The sequence below is a fragment of the Emys orbicularis genome, chromosome 2 (genome assembly GCF_028017835.1).
Source record: "Emys orbicularis isolate rEmyOrb1 chromosome 2, rEmyOrb1.hap1, whole genome shotgun sequence".
NCBI classification, from domain to species: domain Eukaryota; kingdom Metazoa; phylum Chordata; order Testudines; family Emydidae; genus Emys; species Emys orbicularis.
In genome coordinates this window covers 175,467,576-175,493,150 of record NC_088684.1, presented here as the reverse complement: position 1 = coordinate 175,493,150, position 25,575 = coordinate 175,467,576, and the positions used below count along the sequence as shown (strand labels likewise).

General features: G+C 44.1%; 1 protein-coding gene across 1 annotated transcript in view; it reads right to left on the bottom strand.

Moving 5' to 3' along the window:
- CTNNAL1 (catenin alpha like 1) overlaps positions 1 to 25,575 on the bottom strand; it is a 158,685-nt gene that overhangs the window by 116,467 nt on the left and 16,643 nt on the right. Inside the window, exon 2 of the mRNA XM_065399786.1 lies at positions 3,436 to 3,625. Within this exon, the coding sequence (XP_065255858.1) occupies positions 3,436 to 3,625 (190 nt within the window). The remainder of the gene's footprint in view (positions 1 to 3,435; positions 3,626 to 25,575) is intronic.

Here is a 25,575-nt window from a genome sequence, read left to right as displayed (position 1 = left end):
GGGAAAGCATATGTTAGTCCCAGTGTCCAGGGGATAAGAAAGGCATCTGTCAAATAGCCACTCTGCAGCAATATGAGAGAGACAAGAAGGCCCCAAAAGCACACAATCACCCTGGAGTCTTTCAAGGAGTGACGGCTTCATCCAGGACTAAATTTAAAAGTTTGTTGCCTTCGAACGGCAGGTCCTCGATTGTTCCCTAGACCTCACTGGGTTACCAAGGACAGCAGCCATGATAACTATTGCTGAGGCCATAGTACGTGTCATTGTATCACAGCTCATTCCATCCTGCTGTCAATTGCAGGAAGGCAGTCAGCCCTCATCCATGAGGGACTTCATCTCTTCTTGGTGTTCCTTAGGGAATTAGCCTACAGGGAGTTTGTCTACAAACTGAGACAACTGGTCCTATGTTAAATAGCCATATTTGGAGAGGAGAGCCTGATAGTTAGCTCCAGATGAGGGTGGCCAACTGATGTGCATAACTTGTGACTGAAGGTGTCCAATTTCTTTAGGTCCTTCTCTCCTGGTGTAGAATTAGGAGGTCCCTGTTTTGGCTTCTCCTGAACCTGGTGGTATATGTAACCAAAAATATTTAGACCCCTTTCAGATACCTGGTACCACCTGTCAGTTAATTGCATTTTTTTTTTTTTTTGCAAGTTCCATTAGCCCTGGCATGTAGGATGTCCTAGAGTTTGTCCCATTTCTCTTGAATTACCTCCAGGGGTACATCCAAGGTCTCTGCCATGTGCTTCATGAAGTCCTGGAATACCTTGAATTCAACTAATGAGGCAGGCAAAGGTAGTTTCATGTCCTCATCTGGGGAAGATGAGGAGAAAGCAGCAGTTCTTCGCTTTGCAGCTGATGCTCTTCCTTCACTATCCTCCTCTTGATTCTCCATTATCCGAAATGCACCCGCGGCAGACTTGTTGGAGATGATCTGATTTGCCTATTTGGAGCGGCTGATCTAGCCCTAGAGAAAGTGGATGATGCAGGCTTTCTGAAACATGGCTGCACACCACAGGTTGTTCAATAGGACCATGGATGGTAAGGGTAGGGATATTGACGTGGGAGACACATGGGGGCACCCAAGGAGGAGGATTCCTATGTGCCCGAGGTCTCTTTCTTCTACCTTTCATGGACTCCTCTTTAGAATCCCTACTTGACTTTCAATGTGCTACCCAGGAAAGGGAAAATGGACAGGTTGGAGATGAGTCCATGCTATGCCCAACAGAAGGGTATACTTCCCCCAAAGGGGTCTGTCTCAGTATGGGGGAGGTGGGTGCCAAGGATACCGCCTTAATCTGATGTACCAGTAACTCTGAAGCTGGTGGTTTGGATATCACCACCCTCAATCTCTCAAAGAGAGAGAGAGGACTCCGGTACTCAGATCACTGATAAGTCACGTGGCATGACGTACAGTTTAGGTGCCAAGATTGTTGGTTCCACGGTAACAGGTATAGCAGACATTGTCTGCATGAAGGCGGAAGGTACTGGAAATACCAAGTACTAAGGCACTCTTTTACAGGGTCAATGCTGAGGAGTTGGAACCAAGGGCAGCACGGTCCACAGATTTAGCAGGTACCACATATGCGGTCTTTGAGGTTGGTACTGGGTAACTGGAAGAAGCCTTGAGGCTTCAGGCCCTCAGAAGAATGCTCTCAAGACAAATCACGAGTCTGATGATTTGGTGTCTCAACTTGCTGGGCACGGATGACCCAAGCCTTGGCTCATCTCTGGAGAAGTGCTCCTTTCTGTCTGAAGATACCAATGCTGATGCAATAGCAGATGAATGGGGCCTTTGATAAAACATGGCTCGGGATATCGGGGTGGAATCCAGCCTCCCAAAGACATTAACAGAGAAGGAATGATTGGATGGCTGAGGCATGGCTATAGCCTTCCTCTCAGTAGTCTGAGGCAGCTTGCATTGATCTTTTGGGAAATAGTTTCAGGCAGGCTTTCCTTGCTCTGAGTGAACTTGGACAAAGAGCAACAAATAGAACATTGCTACAGAATGTGTCCTTCTCCAAGGCAGAGCAGACATCAGAGTGCCTGTTGTTAACAGGCATCAAAGCTCTCCATGAGAGACAAGCCTTAAATCTATTGTTTTTGCTTGTGCCATGATGCTAGACACCTGTAACAAAGCGTAGGTGCTCTATCCTAAACATTTATCTAAGAAAAAATTACTACTTTTTTTTTTGCGCCAGTGGGTGACTAACCTAATTAACCAAACTAATTAACAACGCTCAGTGTGCTAGGGGTCCATCTCACTGCCAGGTGGTATGGAGGAACTGATGGCCTGCTCTGTCCTTCGTAGCCCCAATGGACACTGGATTCTTTTGGCCAGTAATCATGTGCACATCAGGGGCAAGAACACAAGGAGTGGAATCCATATGGACAATTACTCAAAGACTATATGGAATGGAAATAAACAGTGCTTTCAAGTTTAGCTTGCCTTCAAGTATTTTAATTCTGAAGGTCTTGAAAGTGAATGTCAATGACGACAAATCAGTGGTAACTGCCTGCAATTTTTTGTTTTAAATCACTGATTGGAGTAATGCTTCATGTTGCATTAAATGGTTTTCAGATATTTGGATTTTCTTAAGGTTTTGAAGCTCTACACAACATTTCAGTGTTAACACTGAAGTAATTTACAGTGACAAATTTTGCTCCTTTGGTTGGATGAAAAAAGTTATAAAAAAAGACATGTTTAATATTTTCTTATGGTTTTGTTCTTTGCTTACAGTGGCTTTGTAAAACTAAAATAAAAATACCCTACAAATGGGGCCTTTAAAATAAGAATTTAAAAAACAGTATTTACAGTGTGATTTTATATTAAAATGTATTACAAATTGCAATAGCACACGTTTTCAAGTTAGTTTTGTGAAGACTCAACCAGATATAAATCAATTATGTTTCTTTAAAATAAACAGTAATTTAATTCACTGATTTATATTTCCTTAATTTAAAGATTCCCTCATCAAAACTACAAATACAGGTGCTCCAATTTAGAAATAGGGAAAATTACTGCAAGGAATGGGAAAATACGTAGATTCACCATTGGTCATCCTGAAAGTACTTGTAAATACAACTTTAGGGTTTGTTGGGGGGGGATTGCTGGGTTGTTGGTTTTTTAATTAAAAAAGGGAAAAGTGAAACTTCTTGTGGCAAAGTGATCCACACAATAAAGCATGACACAAGAATGCCATCATCTGCCAACTTTAGACATAACGGTGGAAGTTTGGACAGCAGGTGGAGTGTGAGAGCACTGGTACCAATCAGGTATTGAATGTAGGCAAGGGTCATCACTAAAAAGGTCTTTAACAACTCCAAAAATCATGTTTAATGGCTGCAATAGATGAAAGCAGTAGATTCCGTTTGTTTTCAATGTCAGGTGTAGCATAGCAACATAAATGGCAGATTTCTTAAACAACCACATACCTGCTCGCTTTGCCTCAATGCAAGCAATACTCATTTCCTCTTTCAATTCTCGATTTTCATTGGCTATGGCTTCTCCTACTGTAACAAATCTTCCAACTGCTAGGTTAACCGCTTGGCCCACCCGCTGAATTGCTTGCAGCGTCTTGTCTGACCGCTTTGGTTTATCCTTATGGTTAATAAGAGTAGTTATCTATAACAAAAAAAAATTAATTGTTAGGATGGCAGGTTAGTCAACATTTTAACTTGAAAATTACTAGCAAGTTTTGAAATACACCTGAGGCTAGACCTTCAATTTTATTAGCCAACACACTATTGCACTGAGTCACATGGAGTCATTTGTTAAATATTTCTGGAAACAAATTCAAAACTGAATATTAAAAAAGCAGTTTGGTGTTCCCTCTTCACTTCTGAACTCACACCCTCTTCTCATAAAAGATTAAAGATTGACTTATTTTTAAACTTCATATGTAGTAATGGGAGCTGGTGTACTAAAAATAAACCATTCAAAGTCACTTGACAGGCCAATAATACTTACAGTGTCCCTGTTAAAGTTGTTGTATAATTCTAGACTGACCTGCATTGTTTTGGTTTGCCAACACATTCACAAGTCCTGCCATCTTTCCATTCTGTCTATTCAGAACTTGTGTATTTTAATCAACCGCTATATCTCACAAATAGAAAAAAGGCCATTTGCAGAGATGTGCATGTACTCAATCAAAATCTTGATGTTGGCAATTTACCCAGCAAAAATATTTATGTAATCAAGACTGGAGCTAAATTACATTTTGAGGAACTTTCCCCACCTCTCACAAGACCTGATACACATTTTTTTAAAACTACTCTTAGATCAGGCTAAATTTTGGACCCATTAGCCTTGCATCAAAATAGGTCTTATTTCACCACAGTAGTGAAAACAAAAGAAAGAGGGATTAAGAAACCTACGAACCACCTCTACTTAGTGTAAAAAAAAAAAAAAAAAAAAAAACCGAACTGCAGGACATTGCCGAGCTATAAGAAAATACTTTTGGGTGTGTGGGGTCTGTGCAAGTGGATGCTTCCATCCTACTCCAGTCTAGCAAAAACAAATCCTTCTGGCTGCCAAACCTTCCCTCCAGTAACAGAAGGACTTATGCTCTCTCTCACCTTCTCCCCACTATCAAACCCTTCTTTCCCTCTCCACTTCCCCAGACAACAGAACTAACTGCACTGCAGCAAACTAACTTTTGCAGGAGCATAATAAAGTAAGTGAACATGTGTTTGTATTAAATATTTATTAACAACTTCAATATTCCAGTCAAAGTCCTACCCAGCTCCATTCATTTCACAGTTCCACAGAAATTTCAGTCAGAATACTACACTGAAACTGAACAGAAGAATCTTAATGGAAAATTTTCTTTGCCTGAATAATATTCTTTCAAGATCTTCTGCCAAGTTCAGATACTTGCAGCAGATGGAGACAGTACATAAAACCTTTTTGGTGAGGTCATCCCTCAATAAGCTCAGCTAACACCTCTATGAACAGTTCTATGACAAATTGCTAACTTTTAAAGTAAAAAAAAAAATTTTTTTAATCTTAGACAAACTATATGGAGTGATGTTACCCTGAAAAGAGTGGAGTATGAACTGACACGAATGTCCTGAAGAAAGAAAGTAATCAAACAAGGAAAATTCCCCATTTTCTTTTTGATCGTCTATGCTAATTCTGACGCTTGGGACCTTCCAAAGCATATTCCAGACCCTTAACGGAGGCACTAGCAACCCACGGTGGCCTGCAGTATTCTCCCTCTGAATGCTGCATCTACTGAAGCTATACATCCACTCTAATACAGTATTTGAAAAATGTGTGACATGTTGCACTGGTTGCTTTACAAATTGCCAGCAGAGCTGCGTATGCACTCTTCCTATGATAAATCCAATAATTCCATAAAGACAGACTTGAATGCTTCTGACACTTCTTACAGAAATACGCCTCCATGAGAGGATGTGTTATCCAATTATACAAGGTAGACTTGGGTGCTGTTTGTCCTTTCTTAGAACCTTGATGCAGAATGAAAAGCATCTGAGCTTCTGAGACAGAGATGATTCTTAAGACTGATCACATTCAAACATTCCTTACTGTTCCTTAGGATTAGGACAGTTATATTTTGGTTCAAATGGAACAAAAACAGGAAGCCTTTCGCAAAAAACACAGCAATGTCTTGAGCACTAGCATGGATAAAAACAGACTTGATTACAGAAAAATCAAATTAAGATTTTTTTAAACTTTAAATGAAATATATTTTTCTTTTCAAAACTAAATCAATTTAAAATTAAATTTGAAATTATGACAACCAACGTTAAAGCCTTTTTTTAAAAAGTCAAAAAATTGAACTGGTACAAGTCACTGGCTAAGCACCTGGAATCAGACTTTAAGTGTTAAACCAACTTTTGACAGCAGTATCCTTCTCTGCACCTGCAGATGAGGATATCTTCATTTCAGTTTATTCAACTAGTTCAATTCAATGACTAGTTCAATGTTGAGAAATCAATTAGACAAAAAATCAGGAGAGCTTCTTTTCCTCTTTCTATGAATAAACACTAGGTTTGAGAGGAAGAGCTCTACTTGCTGTAAAATCTTGAAGGACATGACCAGAAACAATAAGTTCAATTCACTAAGATAATACTTCCTTTGTTTAATAAATGAGTTTTAAATAAAAACATTTGATACACTTTCTTCTTATGTATCCAGCACCTTTAGTTTTAACTAATGAACAATATTAGAATTATGTTTTTGTGCATTTTTAATTCTAATTTCCATCCAAATGAATCACTTCCATCCCTTCAAGAAAATGACTTTAAACTTACCAGTTCACTTAGATGAACATGCTGCAAGTAGTAACAGGACCTTAAGTAATGGAGGGATAGCTCAGTGGTTTGAGCATTGGCCTGCTAAACCCAAGGTTGTGAGTTCAATCCTTGAGGGAGCCACTTAGGGATCTGGGGCAAAATCAGTACTTGGTCCTGCTAGTGAAGGCAGGGGGCTGGACTCCATGACCTTTCAAGGTCCCTTCCAGGTCTAGGAGATGGGATATCTCCATTTAAAAAAAAAAAAAAAAAAAAAAAAAAAAAAAAAAAAAAGCCAGAGAGTTCTTCATAATGGCTTGAATGGTGATTTGGTGACAGCATTCAGAGCGGAGTTCAATTCTCATAGGGGGGCAGGTGAACTGAAAACCAGCCTCAGATTCCGCACAGAACCCAGATTTAACCAGAACATGCCCCCAACGCCACATTATCTAAGTGGGCCTGTGAGGTCACAGTTACTGGTAATTGGACAATCAGTGAGCTGGCATTCATCCCTATGAGGCAGACTACCCCGAAAAAGTTCGAGAATATCAGGAAGGGTATAAACTATAGAGTGAACATCACACCAAGAACTGACACTTTCCCAAACCCTTGAATGCTGCACCAAAGTAGACTGATTCCAAGAGAACAACCTTGAAGTGACCTTATGCAAAGGCCTTTATTTCTGAAGTTTGCTCTCCAAATAGCCATGCCCTATACCTGACATTAGATATATTGTCACAGGTGATAGGGACCTGTGTCAGGACATCTTTTGTCACAAGAAGCCAGAACTGAAGTTCCATAACCAGATTCACCAGGCTTGGATATTTTGGCTAGCTCAGAGTGATCAGAATCAAGTTCCCTGTGGACCTAGTTCTCTTTTGGAGCACCTAGGGAGTGCCACAATGGAAACAGGTACAGCAGGCTGAAATCCCACCTGAAGGACACAACAACTATATCCTGGGAGTCGTGCTCCTTGTCTCTACAGAAGCAACTGGATTTTGTATCATGAGAATCACTAATAAAAGCATACAGATTCTAAAATCTAAAACCAACTTTTTTTTTTAGCAGATGACAAATTGGTTAATTCAAAACAGAACCACAGACTAAAATGCAAGTTAGATATACTAGAGGTAAACTGATTTTTGTTGAAGGAAGGTGGGGTTCACATTTTGTGAACAACAATCAACTTGATATACATGACAATGGTTAACAGGGAGGAGGGAGAAGGTATTCAGTCTCAGAAGATAAACTGGACAGATGCAAATTACAACATATTCTAGAAACTTTCCATTTTAATTATCTATGTGTTGTCACCCTATTTTATCAGCAAATAATAAAATAAATATAGATTTTTTCATACATTTCATGGGGTAAAGCCAGGTGGATCATGAGCTCATCTAGTCTATCCTCTTGTATATCAAAAGCCATTAAATTTCACCTATATTGAACCCAGTGACTTTAGTTAGATTAAAGTATTGCAGTCCTCTGGGGACTAAACTGTTGCGTACCATGTGCACATGACAGGAAAGACCACGGTGCCACCAAATGCCCAAGGTATTTGCAACAGCAGGGAATTGATACCGTGGGTATGGCAGAGTGTACCAGGCCTTCATGGCCCCTGCTGGAGGCCCTGTTGCTCTACTACAACCAGCCTCAGGAAGCAGCAAAGTGGGAGAAAAGCAGCAAAACTGTGCCCTGCAGGCCTGCCTAGAGAGGCCTTGCTGGAGCAGCCATCTTGGAATAGGGTGATCAGGTGTCCGGTTTTGGTCCAAAAGGGATCCTGGCAGCTCTGGTCAGCACCACTGACTGGACTGTTAAATGTCCGGTTCGCGCGGGGCTGACAGGCTCCCTGCTAGCCACCGCACCGCAAGCCACGTGGCTCCCGGGTCATGAAGCAGCTGGTGTGTCCAGCTCCTAGCCTTAGGGCTGCCAGGGGAGCGGTCTGCGTGCTGCCCCGCCCCCCACCCTCAGGTGCAGCTCCCACTGGCTAGGTCAGGGGAGGGGAGGAACTAGCACCACTTGAGCCCTCAGCAGGCGGCTGTTGAGAGGGGTCGCATGGCACGCGCCTCTCCCACTGTTGCCCGGCCGGCCCTCTTCTCCTCACGTGGCTGGGCTCGAGCTGCAGCACATGCCCTGCAGCAAACCATGGTCTATTGCCCCATTGCCAGAACCCAGGAGTTGGAGGTATGTGTATCCCCGTCTCAGAGTGCTGGGAATGGGGCTGCACCCCCATACCCTCACTGCATTCCTCCCTGTCCCAACCCCCTGCACCCTCATCCCAGTCACTGCATCTCCCCCCATCCCAACCCCCTACACTCCCATCCCCCGTCATTGCATCCCTCCCCGTCCCAGCCCCCCCACCCCATCCCTGCATCCCTCCCCATCCCAACTCCCCCCCCGCACACACGCACCCCATTCACCTCCATACACTGCTGCACTCCCATTATATCCCTATACACCCCTGTGGCTCCCACATCCTCATGCATCTGCAGCCTTCTGCTTCCCCATCCAACCCACATACCCCCCCACACCTCCTCCTCTCTCCTTCACTACCCCCTCTCTCGCCCCCACCCTGCTCTTGTCCTTAGCCTCTTTCCCTCCCCATCCTCTCTCCTTCCCCCTCCCGCATTTTTCCCCTCCAGCCCACCCTCCTCCCTTCCTGGCTGGGTGATTTAGGCAGCCCCTGGAAAAGTGTCTGAAAAAGTGTCTCTGTGTAGGCAACTGTGTGCATGCATGCATTGTATGTGTGTAAGAGACTGTGTGTAGGGAGGTGCATGTATTCCCACATGTGTGTATACCTGTGTGAATAAAATTTGCAGCCTAATTCTGACTTTTATTTCTTTTGCTGGCTTGCGCACAAAAAAATTGATGACATAAAATATAGGTGTATTCATTTCAGAACAAGTTTTTAAAAGAGAAAGGAACTCTTTAAGAAAGAATGCATTTCTTTTAAAGTGAATGTTGTTGACTAGTAATTGCAGAAGAGCCAATGTATTACACATTTCTCCCCACCTTTGTCTAGCTACATTATAAACTCTTTGTGGCAGACTCTCTTTCTATGTGTATGTCCAGCACCTACCACCCTGGAGCCCTGATCTTAGTTGGGGTCTCTAGGCACTAAACAACAATTGTAATAATAAATAATGTGTAAGTATATGTGTATCTGCATGCTAGATGCGTACACATGAATACACGTGTGTATCTGCATGCAGGTGTGGGAGTCAGTTTCTACAGATTTATTTTTATAGGTATATGGACAGGTATGCATTTCTGTGGTTGTGCTCTCTGGATTTGTATTTGGGCTTCAGGAGTGGGCCATTAATGGACCCATTGCAGCTGTGATAATATGTGGTCCTAATTCCACACATAAAATTACAATAACTTTAGTGAACAAAAAACATGGAGCTGGTTACGAAAAATGGGAGGAGGGGAGGGAAAGAATCATGAAAACCTTTGTAAAATTTCATTTTTTTAAAAATTACCCTTTTTGACTATTTTGCTGCCAGCTCTAGGGTCCTGTAACAACTAAAACGTGAATTTAGCATAATACATCTGTCAAAACAATAAATATCCCTGTTTGGGCCTTGCAGTGAAAAGGAGCATGTGAGCGAGGGTGGGAGAGAGCAAGCAACGGAGGGAGGAGGGAGCAGAGGCGGAGCAAGGTTATTCGGTTTTCTGGAATTAGAAAGGTGGCAACCCTATCTTGGAAGCTAGAGAGACCTGGTGCTTCAAGGGCTAGAAGAACTAGCAACAGCCCATAAGAGTCCAGCAGGCTCAGATAAAAGGCGCTGCAGGGTCTTAGCAGGTCAGTTCCTGGCTGGGACCAGAGAAGAGAAGAAGGGTACTCCATCCTGTCCAAACAAGCCAGATAAGTAGCTAGAGTTTAAGGCTGGCTGAACTCACACTGGGATTGCAGAGGGAGAAGAACCAGAGGACACTGGCCCTGGGATGGGGCTAGTGATAAAAGAGCCTGGTAGGAAGAGACCCAGGGAAATAGCAGCAGAGGACTGAAGCAAGCAGTACGTGGCTGCTATGTATAGGGTCCCTGGGTGGGATCAGGTTCCTGTACTGGTCCCAGGTAAAGTGGCATAAATCCCAAGAGGGGCACTGCATGTTTGGGAGCCTGAAATAAAGGGCTGAATTTATAGGGTCCAGAGCCAAGGCAGAAGACCCTAGCGAAGGTGAAGACACAATTTTATTTGCTAGACTCTTTCCTACCCCAGAAGGGGTTCATTTGGACTTTAAGACTTGGCCGGAGGACTAAGTCACTGAACTGGCAGTCTACAGGGGGCACCAGGGGAAAGAAATGGACTGCAGTACCACACCCAGCTGCTAGGAGGGGCTCAAGAGAGGAGCGCCACATTACAGTGGGATATGGCCAGATGATCCTAGCAGGCAAGCCACACCTTAGGCTGCAAAAGAAGTCTAAAAAACACAAGGTCCCTGCCAATCTGACCTGAGGGGGAAATTCTTTCAAGACCCCAAATCTGGGAATCAGTATGTAAGCAAGACATGCCACCCACCTATCTGAGAAAGAGGATTCACTACACCACCCCAGAGTAGTGGTCCACCCTGTCCAGTGGTCCATCTTTGATGCTTCAGAGGAAGGGGAAAGATACCTCAGAATGTATCTGGCCAATTGTGCATCTGGGGGGGGGGGGGGGGGGAGGAGGGAGGGGAGAGAAAGGAGAGAGAGATGATCCTTACTGACCCTTCAGCCTACAAGCGACCAGCTGAAGCCCTGGAGCATGAGATTTGATTATATTCAGTGTCTTAATACAGAGCTGAAAGTGTCTGAGATAAACTGAACTCAAAACTATGCTGAAAACTTTTCTCTATTAAATTGCAGGACTTATGAGTCACCTGCATACCCTAAAGCACAGGCCAGCATATATTTACTTAGATAACTAAATATGTTTTGGCACTATTTTCCAACATATGTCTATTTTGAGAAGCAAGTAGTCGTATATAAAGATGTGAGAGATGACATTACTGACTTCTCCTAGATACAGTACAAATTGGATTTATACGCTTGGCTTTAACTTTGTATCCCAAGGCATTTTACATATGAATACAAACAACTATATTCAGTATAACCCTGAATAGGATACGGAATTAATTACAAGTCTCAGAATAAAAGGAATCCCACATTTCACTCCAAATAATTATATATTAACATTATTCTAACTCCACTAATAACTTAAATGCTACTACAAATGCATGCAGACTGGGGGCGGGGGGGGAGGAGGAAGGAAGAAGTCACAGTTGTGTTTTTCAAACTATTTGAAAAATACTTTTATTGGGGTTGGCAGCAATGTTGTTCACAATAGTATGGGATACAATTTCAATTTTGTTACCACTATTGGGTTTCTTATTCAGTGTTGATGGATCTCCATGTACACTGTGAAGAGAACAAGAGTCTATAAAGACTGGTTTCCTAGTTGTGGAAGTGTCTCTTCAACACTCTAGAAGTTAGCCATGGAATATGAGTCAGGGGAAAATGTTCATCTGCAATCGTGTGTGGAAAGTAAGTGAAGCATTTTAAATACAAAAATTTGTAATATGGGATTACAATAAGTAGTTTATTACTTGTAAGAGATGTTCTGTCATGAGGACAGGCTCTTTGGTATGAAGGAAAAAGAAGGAAGGAATGTCTCTAAAACAGAGTTAAATCCCTCCTAGCTCATTCCAACTGTAAAATGCTTAACAGCAACTCAAGGTGGGAAGGAGATATTTTTTTCTACAGTGCAGAGGAGTAACATCTCCCCAGCTGTTGGGGATTAAAGTAATGGGATAGGAAAATACAATCCTCATTTGTTTGGGAGCAGGCTGGGGTAGTTACTATGATGGGTCTAATTTACTGAAGTTGGAAGGATGTTTGGTGAAGTTTGTTTGGTTTGGGGGGGGGGGAGGGGCTGTGTGTGTTGAAGGAAAATAACAAAAAACACAGCAGTTGTCAATGTTAAGACATCTCAATGTCAGTTAAATTGAACCACAAATCAAAATACAGAACAAACAAAAAAAATACTAAAGTTGGAAATATTTTATGTTGGTGTAATGTATATACTTAAATACATGTTAGCATCAGATACAGTGAATTCTGTTGTGGTATAAAAACTAGAAGGACTGTTTGCAAGAATACTGGGTACCACTGAATCCTGGATTGGTTATGAAAATCATGACAGAAAAAGGACAGAGCTGGAGAAGGCGGACACTGAAATATTACTAAGCAGTAAACAAAGTATAATTTCCAGAGTAAATAATGAATAGAATCACAATTATACCACATGTAGAATAGCATCATTAGAAGAAGAAAAGTTCTGCAGGAACAGATTAAATCTGCCCCAATATCCTGTTACTTCAGAAAGCACAGCTGTGTGATGGAAAAGAACAAATGATTGAGGGAAGTATTTTAGTCAAGCATCTTTTTCCCTTCTTGAAAGTGATTATACTGATAGTCAGATACATCCCCTTTTGTTTTAGAGAAACATAAAATTGAAGGTAGAATCCATTTAGGAGAAAGTAACCCTAAGGTAAGTGCCATCCTCCAAATCAAGGGCAAATAAAATTTTAAGTTTTCAAGAACTGGAGACTTTTAATTAAAGAAATTCTAATTAAGTAGGGTAAGGGATTTTTACTGTGTACTAAACTCAAGACTTATAGAGACATCATTTAGAGGTGCTAATAAAAAGTGAAATGTTGTAACGAACACACACAACTAAATTATAACCAAGTGACAGAGGATACTTATATAGCTAAGAGAATTTTTTCACTTCAAGGTCCCAAAAGCAAAGACAAGGTTTTCATCTCGAGGCCAAAAGACCAAAAACATCAAGACACTTGATCACGGCCTTGGATAGACCAAGAGACTACCTACACTTGACCAGAGCTTTACTACACTTGATCTTGGCAAGACTGTCAATAGAAACCCACCTGAGACACTGGATATCTTATCCAGTATATAAAAAACTGGGTAGGGTCTCATCTGCTTAACGATAAGTCTTACATTTTTCTATGGCTCTGATAACCACTGATCCTCCCTTTCTAGGGACAGCTGAGTGGTTGTGGAAGCCCAGTTTCTTCACTTTCAATAAAGTGGTCACCCTCCTTAGAAATGCCAATAAAAGCCCATCCATGCACAACATGAGTAATCTTCGCTGATCACTCACCTGCAGAACTAACTGCTTCAAAGTTCTCTTCCACTGAGGGTATGTCTACACTACGAGAGTAGTTCGATTTTACTTAAATCGAATATGTGGAATCGATATTGCAAAGTCGAACGTGTGTGTCCACACTAAGGACAGTAATTCGACTTTGTGAGTCCACACTAACGGGGAAAGCGTCGACATAGGAAGCGGTGCACTGTGGGCAGCTATCCCACAGTTCCCGCTGCCCATTGGAATTCTGGGTCGAGCCGCCAATGCCTTCTGGGTAAAAAAATGTGTCGAGGGTGCTTTTGGGTAACTGTCGTCATCCGTCCGTCACTACCGCCCTCCGTCCCTGAAAGCGCCGGCGGGAAATCAGTTCGCGCACTTTTCTGGGCAGTGACAGCGCGGACGCCACAGCACTGCGAGCATGGAGCCCGCTGCGACCATCGCTGCAGTTGTGGCCACTGTCAACACCTCGCAGCTTATCATCCACCTTTCCCAGAGGCAGATGCAGAGAAATCAGGCGAGGAGACTACGGCACCGCAGTGAGGACCTGAAGTCTGAGAGTAGCACAGACCTGTCAGAAAGCACGGGACCCAGCGCCGAGGACATCACGGTGGCAATGGGTCATGTTGATGTTGTGGAACGGCGATTCTGGGCCTGGGAAACAAGCACGGACTGGTGGGACCGCATAGTGCTGCAGGTCTGGGATGAATCACAGTGGCTGCGAAACTTTCGCATGCGGAAGGGGACTTTCATGGAACTTTGTGAGTTGCTGTCCCCTGCCCTGAAGCGCAAGGACACCCGGATGCGAGCAGCCCTGACTGTCCAGAAGCGAGTAGCCATAGCCCTCTGGAAGCTTGCAACGCCAGACAGCTACCGGTCAGTCACGAACCACTTTGGCGTGGGCAAATCTACCGTGGGGGTTGTTGTGATGCAAGTAGCCAACGCAATCGTTGAGGTACTGCTCTCAAAGGTAGTGACCCTGGGAAACGCGCAGGTCATCATAGATGGCTTCGCCGAGATGGGATTCCCAAACTGCGGTGGGGCTATAGATGGAACTCACATCCCTATCCTGGGACCGGACCACCAGGCCAGCCAGTACATCAACCGAAAGGGCTACTTTTCAATGGTGCTGCAAGCACTGGTGGACCATAGGGGACGTTTTACAAACATCAACGTCGGATGGCCGGGCAAGGTTCATGACGCTCGTGTTTTCAGGAACTCTGGTCTGTTTAGACGGCTGCAGGAAGGTATTTACTTCCCGGACCACAAAATAACTCTTGGGGATGTGGAGATGCCTATAGTCATCCTCGGGGACCCAGCCTACCCGCTAATGCCCTGGCTCATGAAGCCCTATACTGGCGCCCTGGACACTGAAAAAGAACTCTTCAACTACCGGCTGAGCAAGTGCAGAATGGTGGTGGAGTGTGCTTTTGGCCGTCTCAAGGGGAGATGGAGAAGCTTACTGACTCGCTGTGATCTCAGCGAAACCAATATCCCCATTGTTATTGCAGCTTGCTGTGTGCTCCACAATCTCTGTGAGAGCAAGGGGGAGACCTTTATGGCGGGGTGGGAGGTTGAGGCAAATAGCCTGGCTGCTGATTACGCCCAGCCAGACAGCCGGGCGATTAGAAGAGCCCAGCGGGACGCACTGTGCATCTGGGAGGCTTTGAAAGCTAGGTTCCTGAGTGAGCAGGGTAACCTGTGACTTTTCAGTTTGTGTACAGAGAAGCTGAACCTGCCTCCGTTTCTTTACCCACTAAATGTTCAGTATCCTCTCCAGTTACATACCCCGTTCCCCCCCTCACAACCACGTTTAAAAATAAAATCACTTGAATTTTGTTAATGAACACCGTTTTCTTTATTACTGTTTTCGTGGGAAAGTGTTGAAACTGGGACGCAGACTGTGGTGGGGAGCGGGTGTAGTGTAGTGATGCAAATGACGCTTCTAAACTCCAGGAATGACAGGCTCCGCGGTGGTGGACTGGTGATTTCAACGGAGCCTGCCACCCCTCCTGTTCGGGACTCTGTGTGGGGGGGGGCTATGTGACTTTGTGGCAGGGGGAGGACGGTTACAGATCCCCTGCTGTGTGGCTCTGTGATCCAGGATAAGGACCGCTGCATAAGATCAGTAACTGCCCTCCCCCGCCACAAAGTCACAGAGCACCCCCCACCCACCACAGAACACTAAAACCACCTCCCAGACTGACCAGGGTAACTAGTGACTGCAATGTTTGTGTGCCCTGCTGCTGAACCTGCCACCGCCTCTGTACCCTGGTAAAGGTGACTGTCCTGTCCAATTACCAACCCCCTTCCCCCCCTTCAGACAGACTCTCCTCAAAAAGAACATGATGGAAACATTAACAGAAACGTATTTTTTATTAGCAACTACACATGAAACTGGGGGGTGAAACTTGGACGGGGGCTTGGGTGAGGCGGGAAGGAAAGGATTTGTCAAATTTTGGGGAATGAGAGCCTTCTAGTAGTAGAGCAGTCTGCAGGGGTGGAGTGAGAGTTTTCACGGACTCTGCCGCCCCTCCTTCTTGGGACTTTGGGTGAGGGGGGTATGGGACTTGGTGGCGGGGGAGGGCGGTTAGAGATAGACTGCAGCGGGGCTCTGTCCTCCTGCCTCCGGTCCTGCAGAACATCCACAAGGCGCCGGAGCGTGTCCGTTTGCTCCCTCATTAGTCCAAGCAGCGTTTGAGTCGCCTGCTGGTCTTCCTGCCGCCACCTCTCCTCCCGTTCCATGTGTGATCGGTGCATTTGGGACAAGTTCTCCCTCCACTGGGTCTGCTGTGCTGCCTGGGCTCGGGAGCAGCCCATAAGTTCCGAGAACATGTCCTCCCGTGTCCTCTTCTTCCTACGCCTAATCTGCACTAGCCTCTGGGAGTGTGATGCCAGGCTGGGTTGGGAGACAGTCGCAGCTGTGGGAATGGGAAAAAGGGAGTGAATTCCTCAGAAAGATAAATTTCGTTGTGAACAAAGAACAGTCTTTCTCTGTGAACAAGACCAGGCACAGCACCTATCACATGCGCACTCAGGACAAGGTCGAATTTTCGGCCTTCGCATTCAGTGCCTGGGGTCTTGCACTGCCGATCTGGGAAGCGGGGCAGGACACCGGAATTTCTGTAGCAGGCAGACATGGTAAGCCGTAGACTTGTGGCTGCTTAAAACTTTAATAGTAGCACTGGCCTCCTTTCACATTGAAAGCAATGCCAGTCCCTGCTGCCAGCAATCCGGCAAGCATGAACTCTGCCCCTGTCCCACCCCCTCGCGGCTGTCCCAGGGAAAGATCCCTGTATGCTGCCCCTCTCCCGCCTCCACCGCGTGGCTGTAAACCGCCGGTTACAGTTCTGTAAAGGAACAGGCAAGCAGTCCCAATACTAACATTCCCCTACCTAATTCAAAGCAGGTCACCATGAGCGACATCACTCTGATGAGGATTTCAGAGACGGAAAAAGAACGGATGCTTCGGGAAAGCCTGCAAAGACCAGGGCCGTATGCCGCCATGCTCTGCAGGGCAATGATCCCGGAGTACTTGCTTGTCTCCTGGCGCGGAAATGTTTGCTACTACGGAGGACCCAATAAGGCCGCTCTCCCCAGGAACCTGAGGCAAAGGCTTTCCAATTACCTCCAGGAGAGCTTCGTGGAGATGTCCATGGAGGATTTCTGCTCTATCCCCGGACACATAGACAGGATTTTACTGTAGCTGCACTGGCAGGGACTAAACAGTAGAGCGGCTTGGGCAGAACAATCATGCTAAACCGGACATTGTTAGATTTTTTTTAGTAGTTGCACTGCCAGGGACTGAACCGTTAAGCGCCTAGGGCAAAGTAATCATGCAAAACCCATTGTTAATATTGTTAATATTCCTGTTCTGTAAAAAATAAATGTTTAGATGTTTTAAACACTTACTGACTGATCCTTCCCCTGATTCCGTGTCCGGGTTAACGGCTGGGGACGGTTGGTAGGGGATCTCTGTAAGGGTGATGAAGAGATCCTGGCTGTCGGGGAAATCAGCCTTGTAAGCGCTGTCGACTGCCTCGTCCTCCTCATCTTCTTCCTCATCTTCCCCGTCCGCTAACATGTCCGAGGAAGCGGCCGTCGACAATATCCCATCCTCAGAGTCCACGGTCAGTGGTGGGGTAGTGGTGGCGGCCGCACCTAGGATGGAATGCAGTGCCTCGTAGAAACGGGATGTCTGGGGCTGGGATCCGGAGCGTCCGTTTGCCTCTTTGGTCTTCTGGTAGCCTTGTCTCAGCTCCTTGATTTTCACGCGGCACTGCGTTGCATCCCGGCTGTATCCTCTCTCTGCCATGGCTTTAGAGATCTTCTCATAGATCTTTGCATTCCGTCTTTTGGAGCGCAGCTCGGAAAGCACGGACTCATCGCCCCACACAGCGATCAGATCCAACACTTCCCGATCAGTTCATGCTGGGGCCCTCTTTCTATTCTGAGATTGCACGGCCATCTCTGCTGGAGAGCTCTGCATCGTTGCCAGTGCTGCTGAGCTCACCACGATGTCCAAACAGGAAATGAGATTCAAACTGCCCAGACAGGAAAAGGAATTCAAATTTTCCCGGGGCTTTTCCTGTGTGGCTGGTCAGAGCATCCGAGCTCGGACTGCTGTCCAGAGCGTCAACAGAGTGGTGCACTGTGGGATAGCTCCCGGAGCTATTAGCGTCGATTTCCATCCACACCTAGCCTAATTCGACATGGCCATGTCGAATTTAGCGCTACTCCCCTCGTTGGGGAGGAGTACAGAAGTCGAATTTAAGAGACCTCTATGTCGAACTAAATAGCTTCGTGGTGTGGACGGGTGCAGAGTTAATTCGATGTAACGGCGCTAAATTTGACATAAACTCCTAGTGTAGACCAGGCCTGAGATCTGTAGGTCTGCACTGCTTGGGGAGGAGGGAAGAGGAGCAAGGAAGGAAAGGAAGTGAAATACATTTGCCAAAGTTCCCCTAAAGTTTGTGGGCTTCACTAGAAGGTCAAAGCAGGGCTACCTAGGTAAGCTCCTACTATGACCATAGAAATAACTGACTGGTCAAAGTTCTTGTGCCTGAACAAAAGAAATGAGCTTCCTCTGTGGTTCTATGTAGTCAAAGTCAATTCAACAATTGTTTCCAGTGGATTTGTTGTGACTTTTCTGATACACAGCACAGATTTGAGGGGAGACAATCTTATTGATAATCTCGGAGAAGAATAGTGTTTATGGAGAAGCAGTATTCTTGGAGGAAGGTGATCGCTGTACACTAAGTATCTTTGTTCACCTTCATTAGTGGGGACACTTTGATTAAGATGTTGTTCAGAAAAAGTGTGAATGCCATTTCTCTCAAGGCTACAAGTGATCGTTGTGAACAAGTGTGCAATACACAAAAGGCCAAATGGAAGGGTATGATCCATAAAGGAAACCCTCAGCTTTCTCTACAAGAATATGAATGTGCCCTTTCTGATTTGTCAAGATAAGAAATCCCTGGGGATTAAAAGAAACTATCAGTTTTGAATTTGACATATCTAGAGTACACACCCTGGTACTAAGGCAATACTTAGCCTTACCAGATTTTTTTTTTTTTTTTTTTGCTGACGAAAGAAAATAGGCTTGAATATTCACCTGAAAAATCTCACTGAGATAAGTAATGAATTCTTCTACAACCCTCTATTTAAGGGAGCTTGGGTGAAGCAGATCCTCAGGTGGTGTTTGAGTTCTGTTGAGAAATCCTCTTGCACTATTCCCATGAGACACCTGTCTGAGGCTCTGGAGAGCCAACAGTCTGAGAATAAGGGGAGTCTGCCTCCTTTCAGTGGATTTTGCCAGGAATTAGGAGTCATGTGACTTGTTGCTTATGAGCAGCCGTGGAAGAATGATCTTTACTGACTTTCTTTGGTCAAGTTGTCTAATAGTATCTTGATGCTTTATAGCCACAAAAAGGTGTTCAGTCTGTCATACGGTCCATAATCTTCTCATTCACATGAGGGTCTTAGCATTTATATTTTAATTCATGGTTTCTTTGTAAGACGTGCAAGAGACCCCATTGAGCATGGACAGCATTAAGTGATCATTACATGACCTGGTTTTAGAAAATATTTATAGCTATCACATATCATGACATACATATAGCTTATTGTGTCCAATTTTTATTCAATGAATTCTCTAAGTTTTTTTATTCCTGCTACAGCAAAATGTTCAAGATATTTTCTACAGGGAATAAGGACTCATTTTAGTTCCGCAGTACATCTTGAGCACTAGTTCTTATACTGGTTTGCATTTTCCCCCCTTCTACATCAAGTTGTTTACAAAGGGCATTTTCATTAAAAATTTCAAGGAATACAAATCCTGCAATAAGTTTGCACTATAAAATCAACTGTTCTGTCACATTAGATGACACTTGCAGAGGACTTAATATGTGGGCTTTTGAGACAAGCTTCTCAATAACTAAAGAGAGACTAGCTCATTCGTTTAGAAACAAAACACATCAATTTCAAATACTGCACTCTTTAAATAATATCTCTCTAAATCTCAGGTAGTACCTAGGACCAACATTTACTCATCTTTCCTAATGAGGACTCCTTTAGCCGGAAAGCACACAATGTTTGACATTCAAGTCTATAAAAACCTTTTACTGCATACACTGTAGCAAGAATATGATATCCAATATCATTTATCTGAAGGTCCATAAAAATAACACTACTTATCTGTACATTTAACACAAGCAATGATCAGAAGTTTACATAATAACACTAGGCTAGATTACAGCATGACATCACAAATATTTATTGGTTAACTGCATTTTCACACCCTGAAGCTGAATTAGTCCTGTAAAAAATAAAAAACACATCATGCTCTCACCCTCTGAACAGTCAGAGCTGTGGATGGCAGGGCAGAGGATACGAGAGTGCTACAATAGAAAGTGCTACTTGCAAGTGCCACTGGTCCAAATTGCACCATCAACACATTCCAAGAATGGGAATGTGCAGAGGTCAATCAAGAATAATTCCCTATTGCACAAATGCGCATGTCCAGATAATTAAATATGTTTGTGGCTAAATAACTCATTCCTTGCAACCTATGGTGCATAAAGATCGTAGGTCAAGCAAGTGACCACACACTAGGAATCTAGTTGTCCCAGAGTGGAGCTATCTGTAAGAAAACATCCTAAATTCCCCTTGACTTCATCAATCCTGATCCTGACAAACAAGTGACAATACAAATATACCTAACCCTCAGGCTAGGGCTATGACCAACCACCTGTTAACCACCTCTCCAAATCTAAAGACCCTCTCTCTCTAGCCCAACCCAATGACCATTTTCATAGACTCATGCTGATGAAAGGTTGGTAGTTAAAAATAAAATTGTATGGGGTCTGATCTCAAGCAAAGAATGTATTTTTAAAATTCTCCAATGTGACATCTATTCAATACTGAAGTATTATGCAAATCTTTGCTTACAAAGGAGCATCCTGAGAGAAACCATGCGCTGTGTTGTATTTACTCTATTTCAAACATTTGCAAACTTTGGGCAATACTTACTTTCGTGAAGCAGCTGCGGATCCACAGAAGAGTACTAACATATATGACAAACTCATATCCCCCCCTTCTTTAACCAAGATCTTTCATTAGGAGGATTTACTGTTTCACTTACTACATGCATTCAGTTTTTACACTGCTACAAAACAGAAGTTATATTGTATTCATTCTGCGCTATTGTCAAGGCTGAATCCCCGCTCGCTCTGACACTTTCAAGTGCAGAAGGTGGGGCCCGCAAGGATTCTAAAAATTAATACTTGCCACTACAGGCTTGTATTAAACTCCCAAGGTTACAGATTTTCTCTGACCTTGGTTTGGGAAATGCTGCCACCACCCAAATGCAAAAAAAACCAAACCCTTGGACTCAGGAAGGAGCACTTGGGATTTCCTCCCTGTGGGATACTCTCAAGCCCTTTCACCCTCCTCCGGGGAAGAGCTGAGAAAGAAAACAAAGGAAATTAGCTGTTGCCACCAGCTAATCAAACAGCATATTCACCAAAAATCCAATCCTGTTCTTAAAAAAGGTAAATTTTAACAACAACAAAAAGGAAGAAAATACATCTGGAACGTAGGCTTTTGCTAGATTTTAAAAGAGCAATTCCAAAAAATTAAGCACCCAAAATAACTTCATTGGGGGGGGGTTCAGCCTAAAGGTTACAAGCAAACAAAAGCATCTGGGGTTAGCAAAGAGGAGATCCACAAGCCAAAATAAAGAAATAAACCTGATTGCATCTATTTAAATATTTCCTGTCCAATAATTTCTTCTAGGTATGGAAGATGAATTTTTATACCTGGTTCAAGCCTTACACAGCATTCCTGCTTATAGCATTGCTGCTCAGTGTCTCCTTCTCCAGAGAACAACAGACAAAGAGGAAGTTTTTTCCCCATTTTAAAAAGTTCTAGCTTCCCATTGGCTCTTTTCGTCAGGTGCCTACTCCTTTTCCTTTACCTGGGGAACTTTGTTAACCCTTTACAGGTAAAGCAAGCAGAGAACAGCCACCAAGAGGGACTTTATAGCTAACTGGCTGTCCTTAAAAGGGAGCTACCCCCCCCCCTTCATTTATCACAGCTATACAAAGAAAAGTCTAATAATCCTTTGAGAGAAAACTGCCCACAAAATAATTTTGATCACTAAATACAGCTTGGTCTTTGGCATGAAAAAAAACAGACCAAAATTTGCTCCCTATAACCAGCTGCTGAAATCCTCAAAGAATTTATATTAACAAAAGTTAAATGTTAATTAGCTGCGTATTTGATCATTTATTCTACATTCAAAAACAAGAAAGTGCTGTTTATTCTCATTATAGTTTATAGAGGTGGAACAGATCTACAGCTAAAGATTTGAGGCCAGATTCTGCCATCCTTATTATCACGGAGTACTACCTTAACCTGAAAGTAGCCCCACTAAATCAACAGGACTATTTGGAGAGTAAGGTATTTCTCAGACAATTAATAAGGCTGTAGGTTTGTCAGTGAGAAATGTCATTGAGACTGTCATTTTCCTGTTTGTTCATGACTTGTCTGTGTCTATGTTGTCTTTGTGTCCATGATTTTAATAAACTCACCCCAGCAGCGACACCTGTCCTAGGGGGCTGGGCCCAGCTACTGGCTCTGAGCATTGCAATGTAGGGCATGGGGGTTGCAGTGCTGCTCAGGTTTGGCCTGTCCAGCCCTCATTGGGGCAGCCAGCCCAAACCTGGGCAACACTCAGGGCCGGTGCAACCACTAGGCGAACTAGGCGGTCGCCTAGGGCGCCAAGTGGCTGGGGGCGCCAAAAAGCGGAGGCACTGGAGAGCCAGAGTGTCGGCTTGCGAAGACGGCGAGCCCCGGCTCCCCCCTCACCGCGCTCAGGTTCTGCGGCAGCCCAGTAGCGTGTTTTGCCTCCACGTGGAGCCAGCGTCTGATCGGCATGGGCATGGTAAGGGGAGTCCCCGGGGGCAGTCAGGGAGCAGGGGGGAGGGTTGGATGGGTCAGGAGTTCTGGGGGTCCCGTCAGGGGGCGGGGAGTGGTTGGATGGGGCGTGGGAGTCCCGGGGGTCTGTCTGGGGGCAGGGGTGTGGATAAGGATTGGGGCAGTCAGGGGACAGGTAGGGGGTAAGATCCTAGGGGGGCAGTTAGGGTGGGGGGGGTCTCAGGAGGAGGCAGTCAGGGGACAAGGAGCGGGGGGGGTTGGAGGTTCTGAGGGGGACAGTCAGGGGGTGGGAAGTGGGAGGGAGTGGATGGGGGCGGGGCTCTCCCCCCATCCTCTTTTTTGATTGTTGAAATATGGTAACCCTAGGCGAGGGGGGAGTTCAGGGGGCGGGGAGGGGAGAACCTGGTCTGGGGAGCAGCCCCTGGGCACGGCTGGCCCCTGGAGTCTATAAAGGCTCGTTGGGATTTGCCCCTCAATAAACCGATGTGCAAGGGGAGACGCAAGATGGAAGTTTCGCCTAGGGCACAAAATATCCTTGCACCGGCCCTGGCAACACTGCAACCACATGTACCAAGTTGCAATGTCTAGAATAAGGAGCTACATCCACCTCCACGGGGCAGAAACTGTAGGCGTAACAGCTGTGGGGTAGAGTGCAGGACAGACTCACTCTCCAGCATTTCTCTGGCGCCCCCTCCTCCTCCTCATTTATCTCAGCATATTTTTTTTAATCAAAAATCACAAAACTTCTGTGACTGCTCCATGACTGATAAAAATAATGCCAAGACAAATCCGCAGCCCTAATAATGAGTAAGGGTGACAAAACGTAGCCCTTACTGAATAAGAAAATAAACCATCAGTGTATTTGTGATAAATGGGGGGGAGAGGGGGAAGGAAGGAGGGCTTCCTTTTATGGACACCCAGCCAGCCAGTAGCTATAAAATCCCTGTTAGTAGCTGTTCTATAACTGCTCTACCTGCAAATGGTTAAAAAGTCTCAATTCTATGCATAGGTAGTGCAAAGGAAGTGAGTGGGCACCTGGCCAAAAGAGCCAGTGGGAAGGCTAGAACTGTTTAAAATTGAAAGACTCCCCTTTTGTCTGTCTGTCTGTTGTTCTCCTGGGAGAGGCGAACAGGACAGCAGTTATGCTGTAAGAAGCTTGGGCCAGGTATGAAAAAATCAGCAATATCATACCTAGGAACTACTCATTTAAAACCCCAGATATGTAAGTAGATCAGGAAATGTGTAGGAAGACATGATTAGCTTTATTCCTTTTATTTCGTTATGGCTTGTGGATTCCGCTGTGCTAACCCCAGGTGCTTTTGTTTTGCTTGTAACCTTTAAGCTGGACCTCAAGAAAGCTATTCTTGGTGCTTAATTCTTTAGTTGCTCTTTTAAAATCTAACAATACCCTGAGTTCCCAGATATATTTTCTTTCTTTTTATTAATAAAATTTACCTTTTTTAAGAACAGAATTGGATTTTTGTGTCTTAAAAGATTTGTGCACGTGTTGTTTAATTAGCTAGTGGCAACAGTTGATTTCCTTTGGGGTTTTTTCCCCTCCTTCTCCCTCCTCTCTCAGCTCTTCCCTGAAGGGGGGGTGAAAGGGCTTGAGGGTACCCCACAGGAAGGAATTCCCAACTGCACCTTCCTGGGCTCTCAAAGGGGTTCTGCACTTGGGTGGTGGCAGCATCTACCAATCCAAAGTCAGAGAAAAGCTGTAACCTTGGGAGTTTAATACAAGCCTAGAGTGGCCAGTATTAATTTTTAGAATCCTTGCGGGCCCCCACCTTCTGCACTCGAAATGCCAGAGTGGGGAATTAGCCTTGACAGTATTAATAATAACAAAACAAACCTATGCAAAAAAGCAAAGACTCATTTTTTCCTACAGCTTTGTTTTAATGAACTCATTAATGCTGTTTGTAATAACATATTCATATAATTCCATCTTTTGAGATCTCAGTGCCTAAGCTGCCTAAAACCATCTGTTAATACCGCTAAACATAGTGAGAAAACATGCACCCAGTCAAATGTATTTTTTCAGATACTCAATAGAAAGACAGTAGCCATTTTCCCTGGGCATGCAATCAAAAGACCCTCATCCTGCTACATGATGTTTCTATAGGAAATATTAAATTTAACAAGCTCTACTGAGCCATTAGTCAGATCACAGGAATGAATTTAATCTGAAATATTTATAACTAGATTCTGTTGGCAGAGGGCAACTGGTTTCACCTAAATCAATATAAATTAAATTTGTCTTCTTCCAGTGACTTATAATATTGTTTGTTGCAATGCATTTGTCACACAAAAGACTAGTAGAAAATAAATTTTAGCAGTATGGTATGAAAAGCACAGTACACTATTTAGTAAAGTCAAGCACAACACTCAAAACCAAATCTATTATCACCAAAAACTTAACTGAAATAAAGTCTCCAAAAATTATAACTGTTCCATTGTAATAGTTCTGTGTTTTGGATCTAATGGAATAATTTTATTAATTATCTGATTCCCATTTCATGCTGCTATATCACTACTGATATTGCTTACTGATAAGACACAAAAAACTTGCACTTAAACTTTCTAAATTGTGCTCCAGGACCTCTAATTTCAACGTGTTTTCATTTACAGAAATTCCTTATTCATTTTCCTCTCAATGTTTTAATATAATTGTTCAATCATTGAGGGCTACATTGTAAATTACATTCTGGCCTGAGTAACAGGTGAG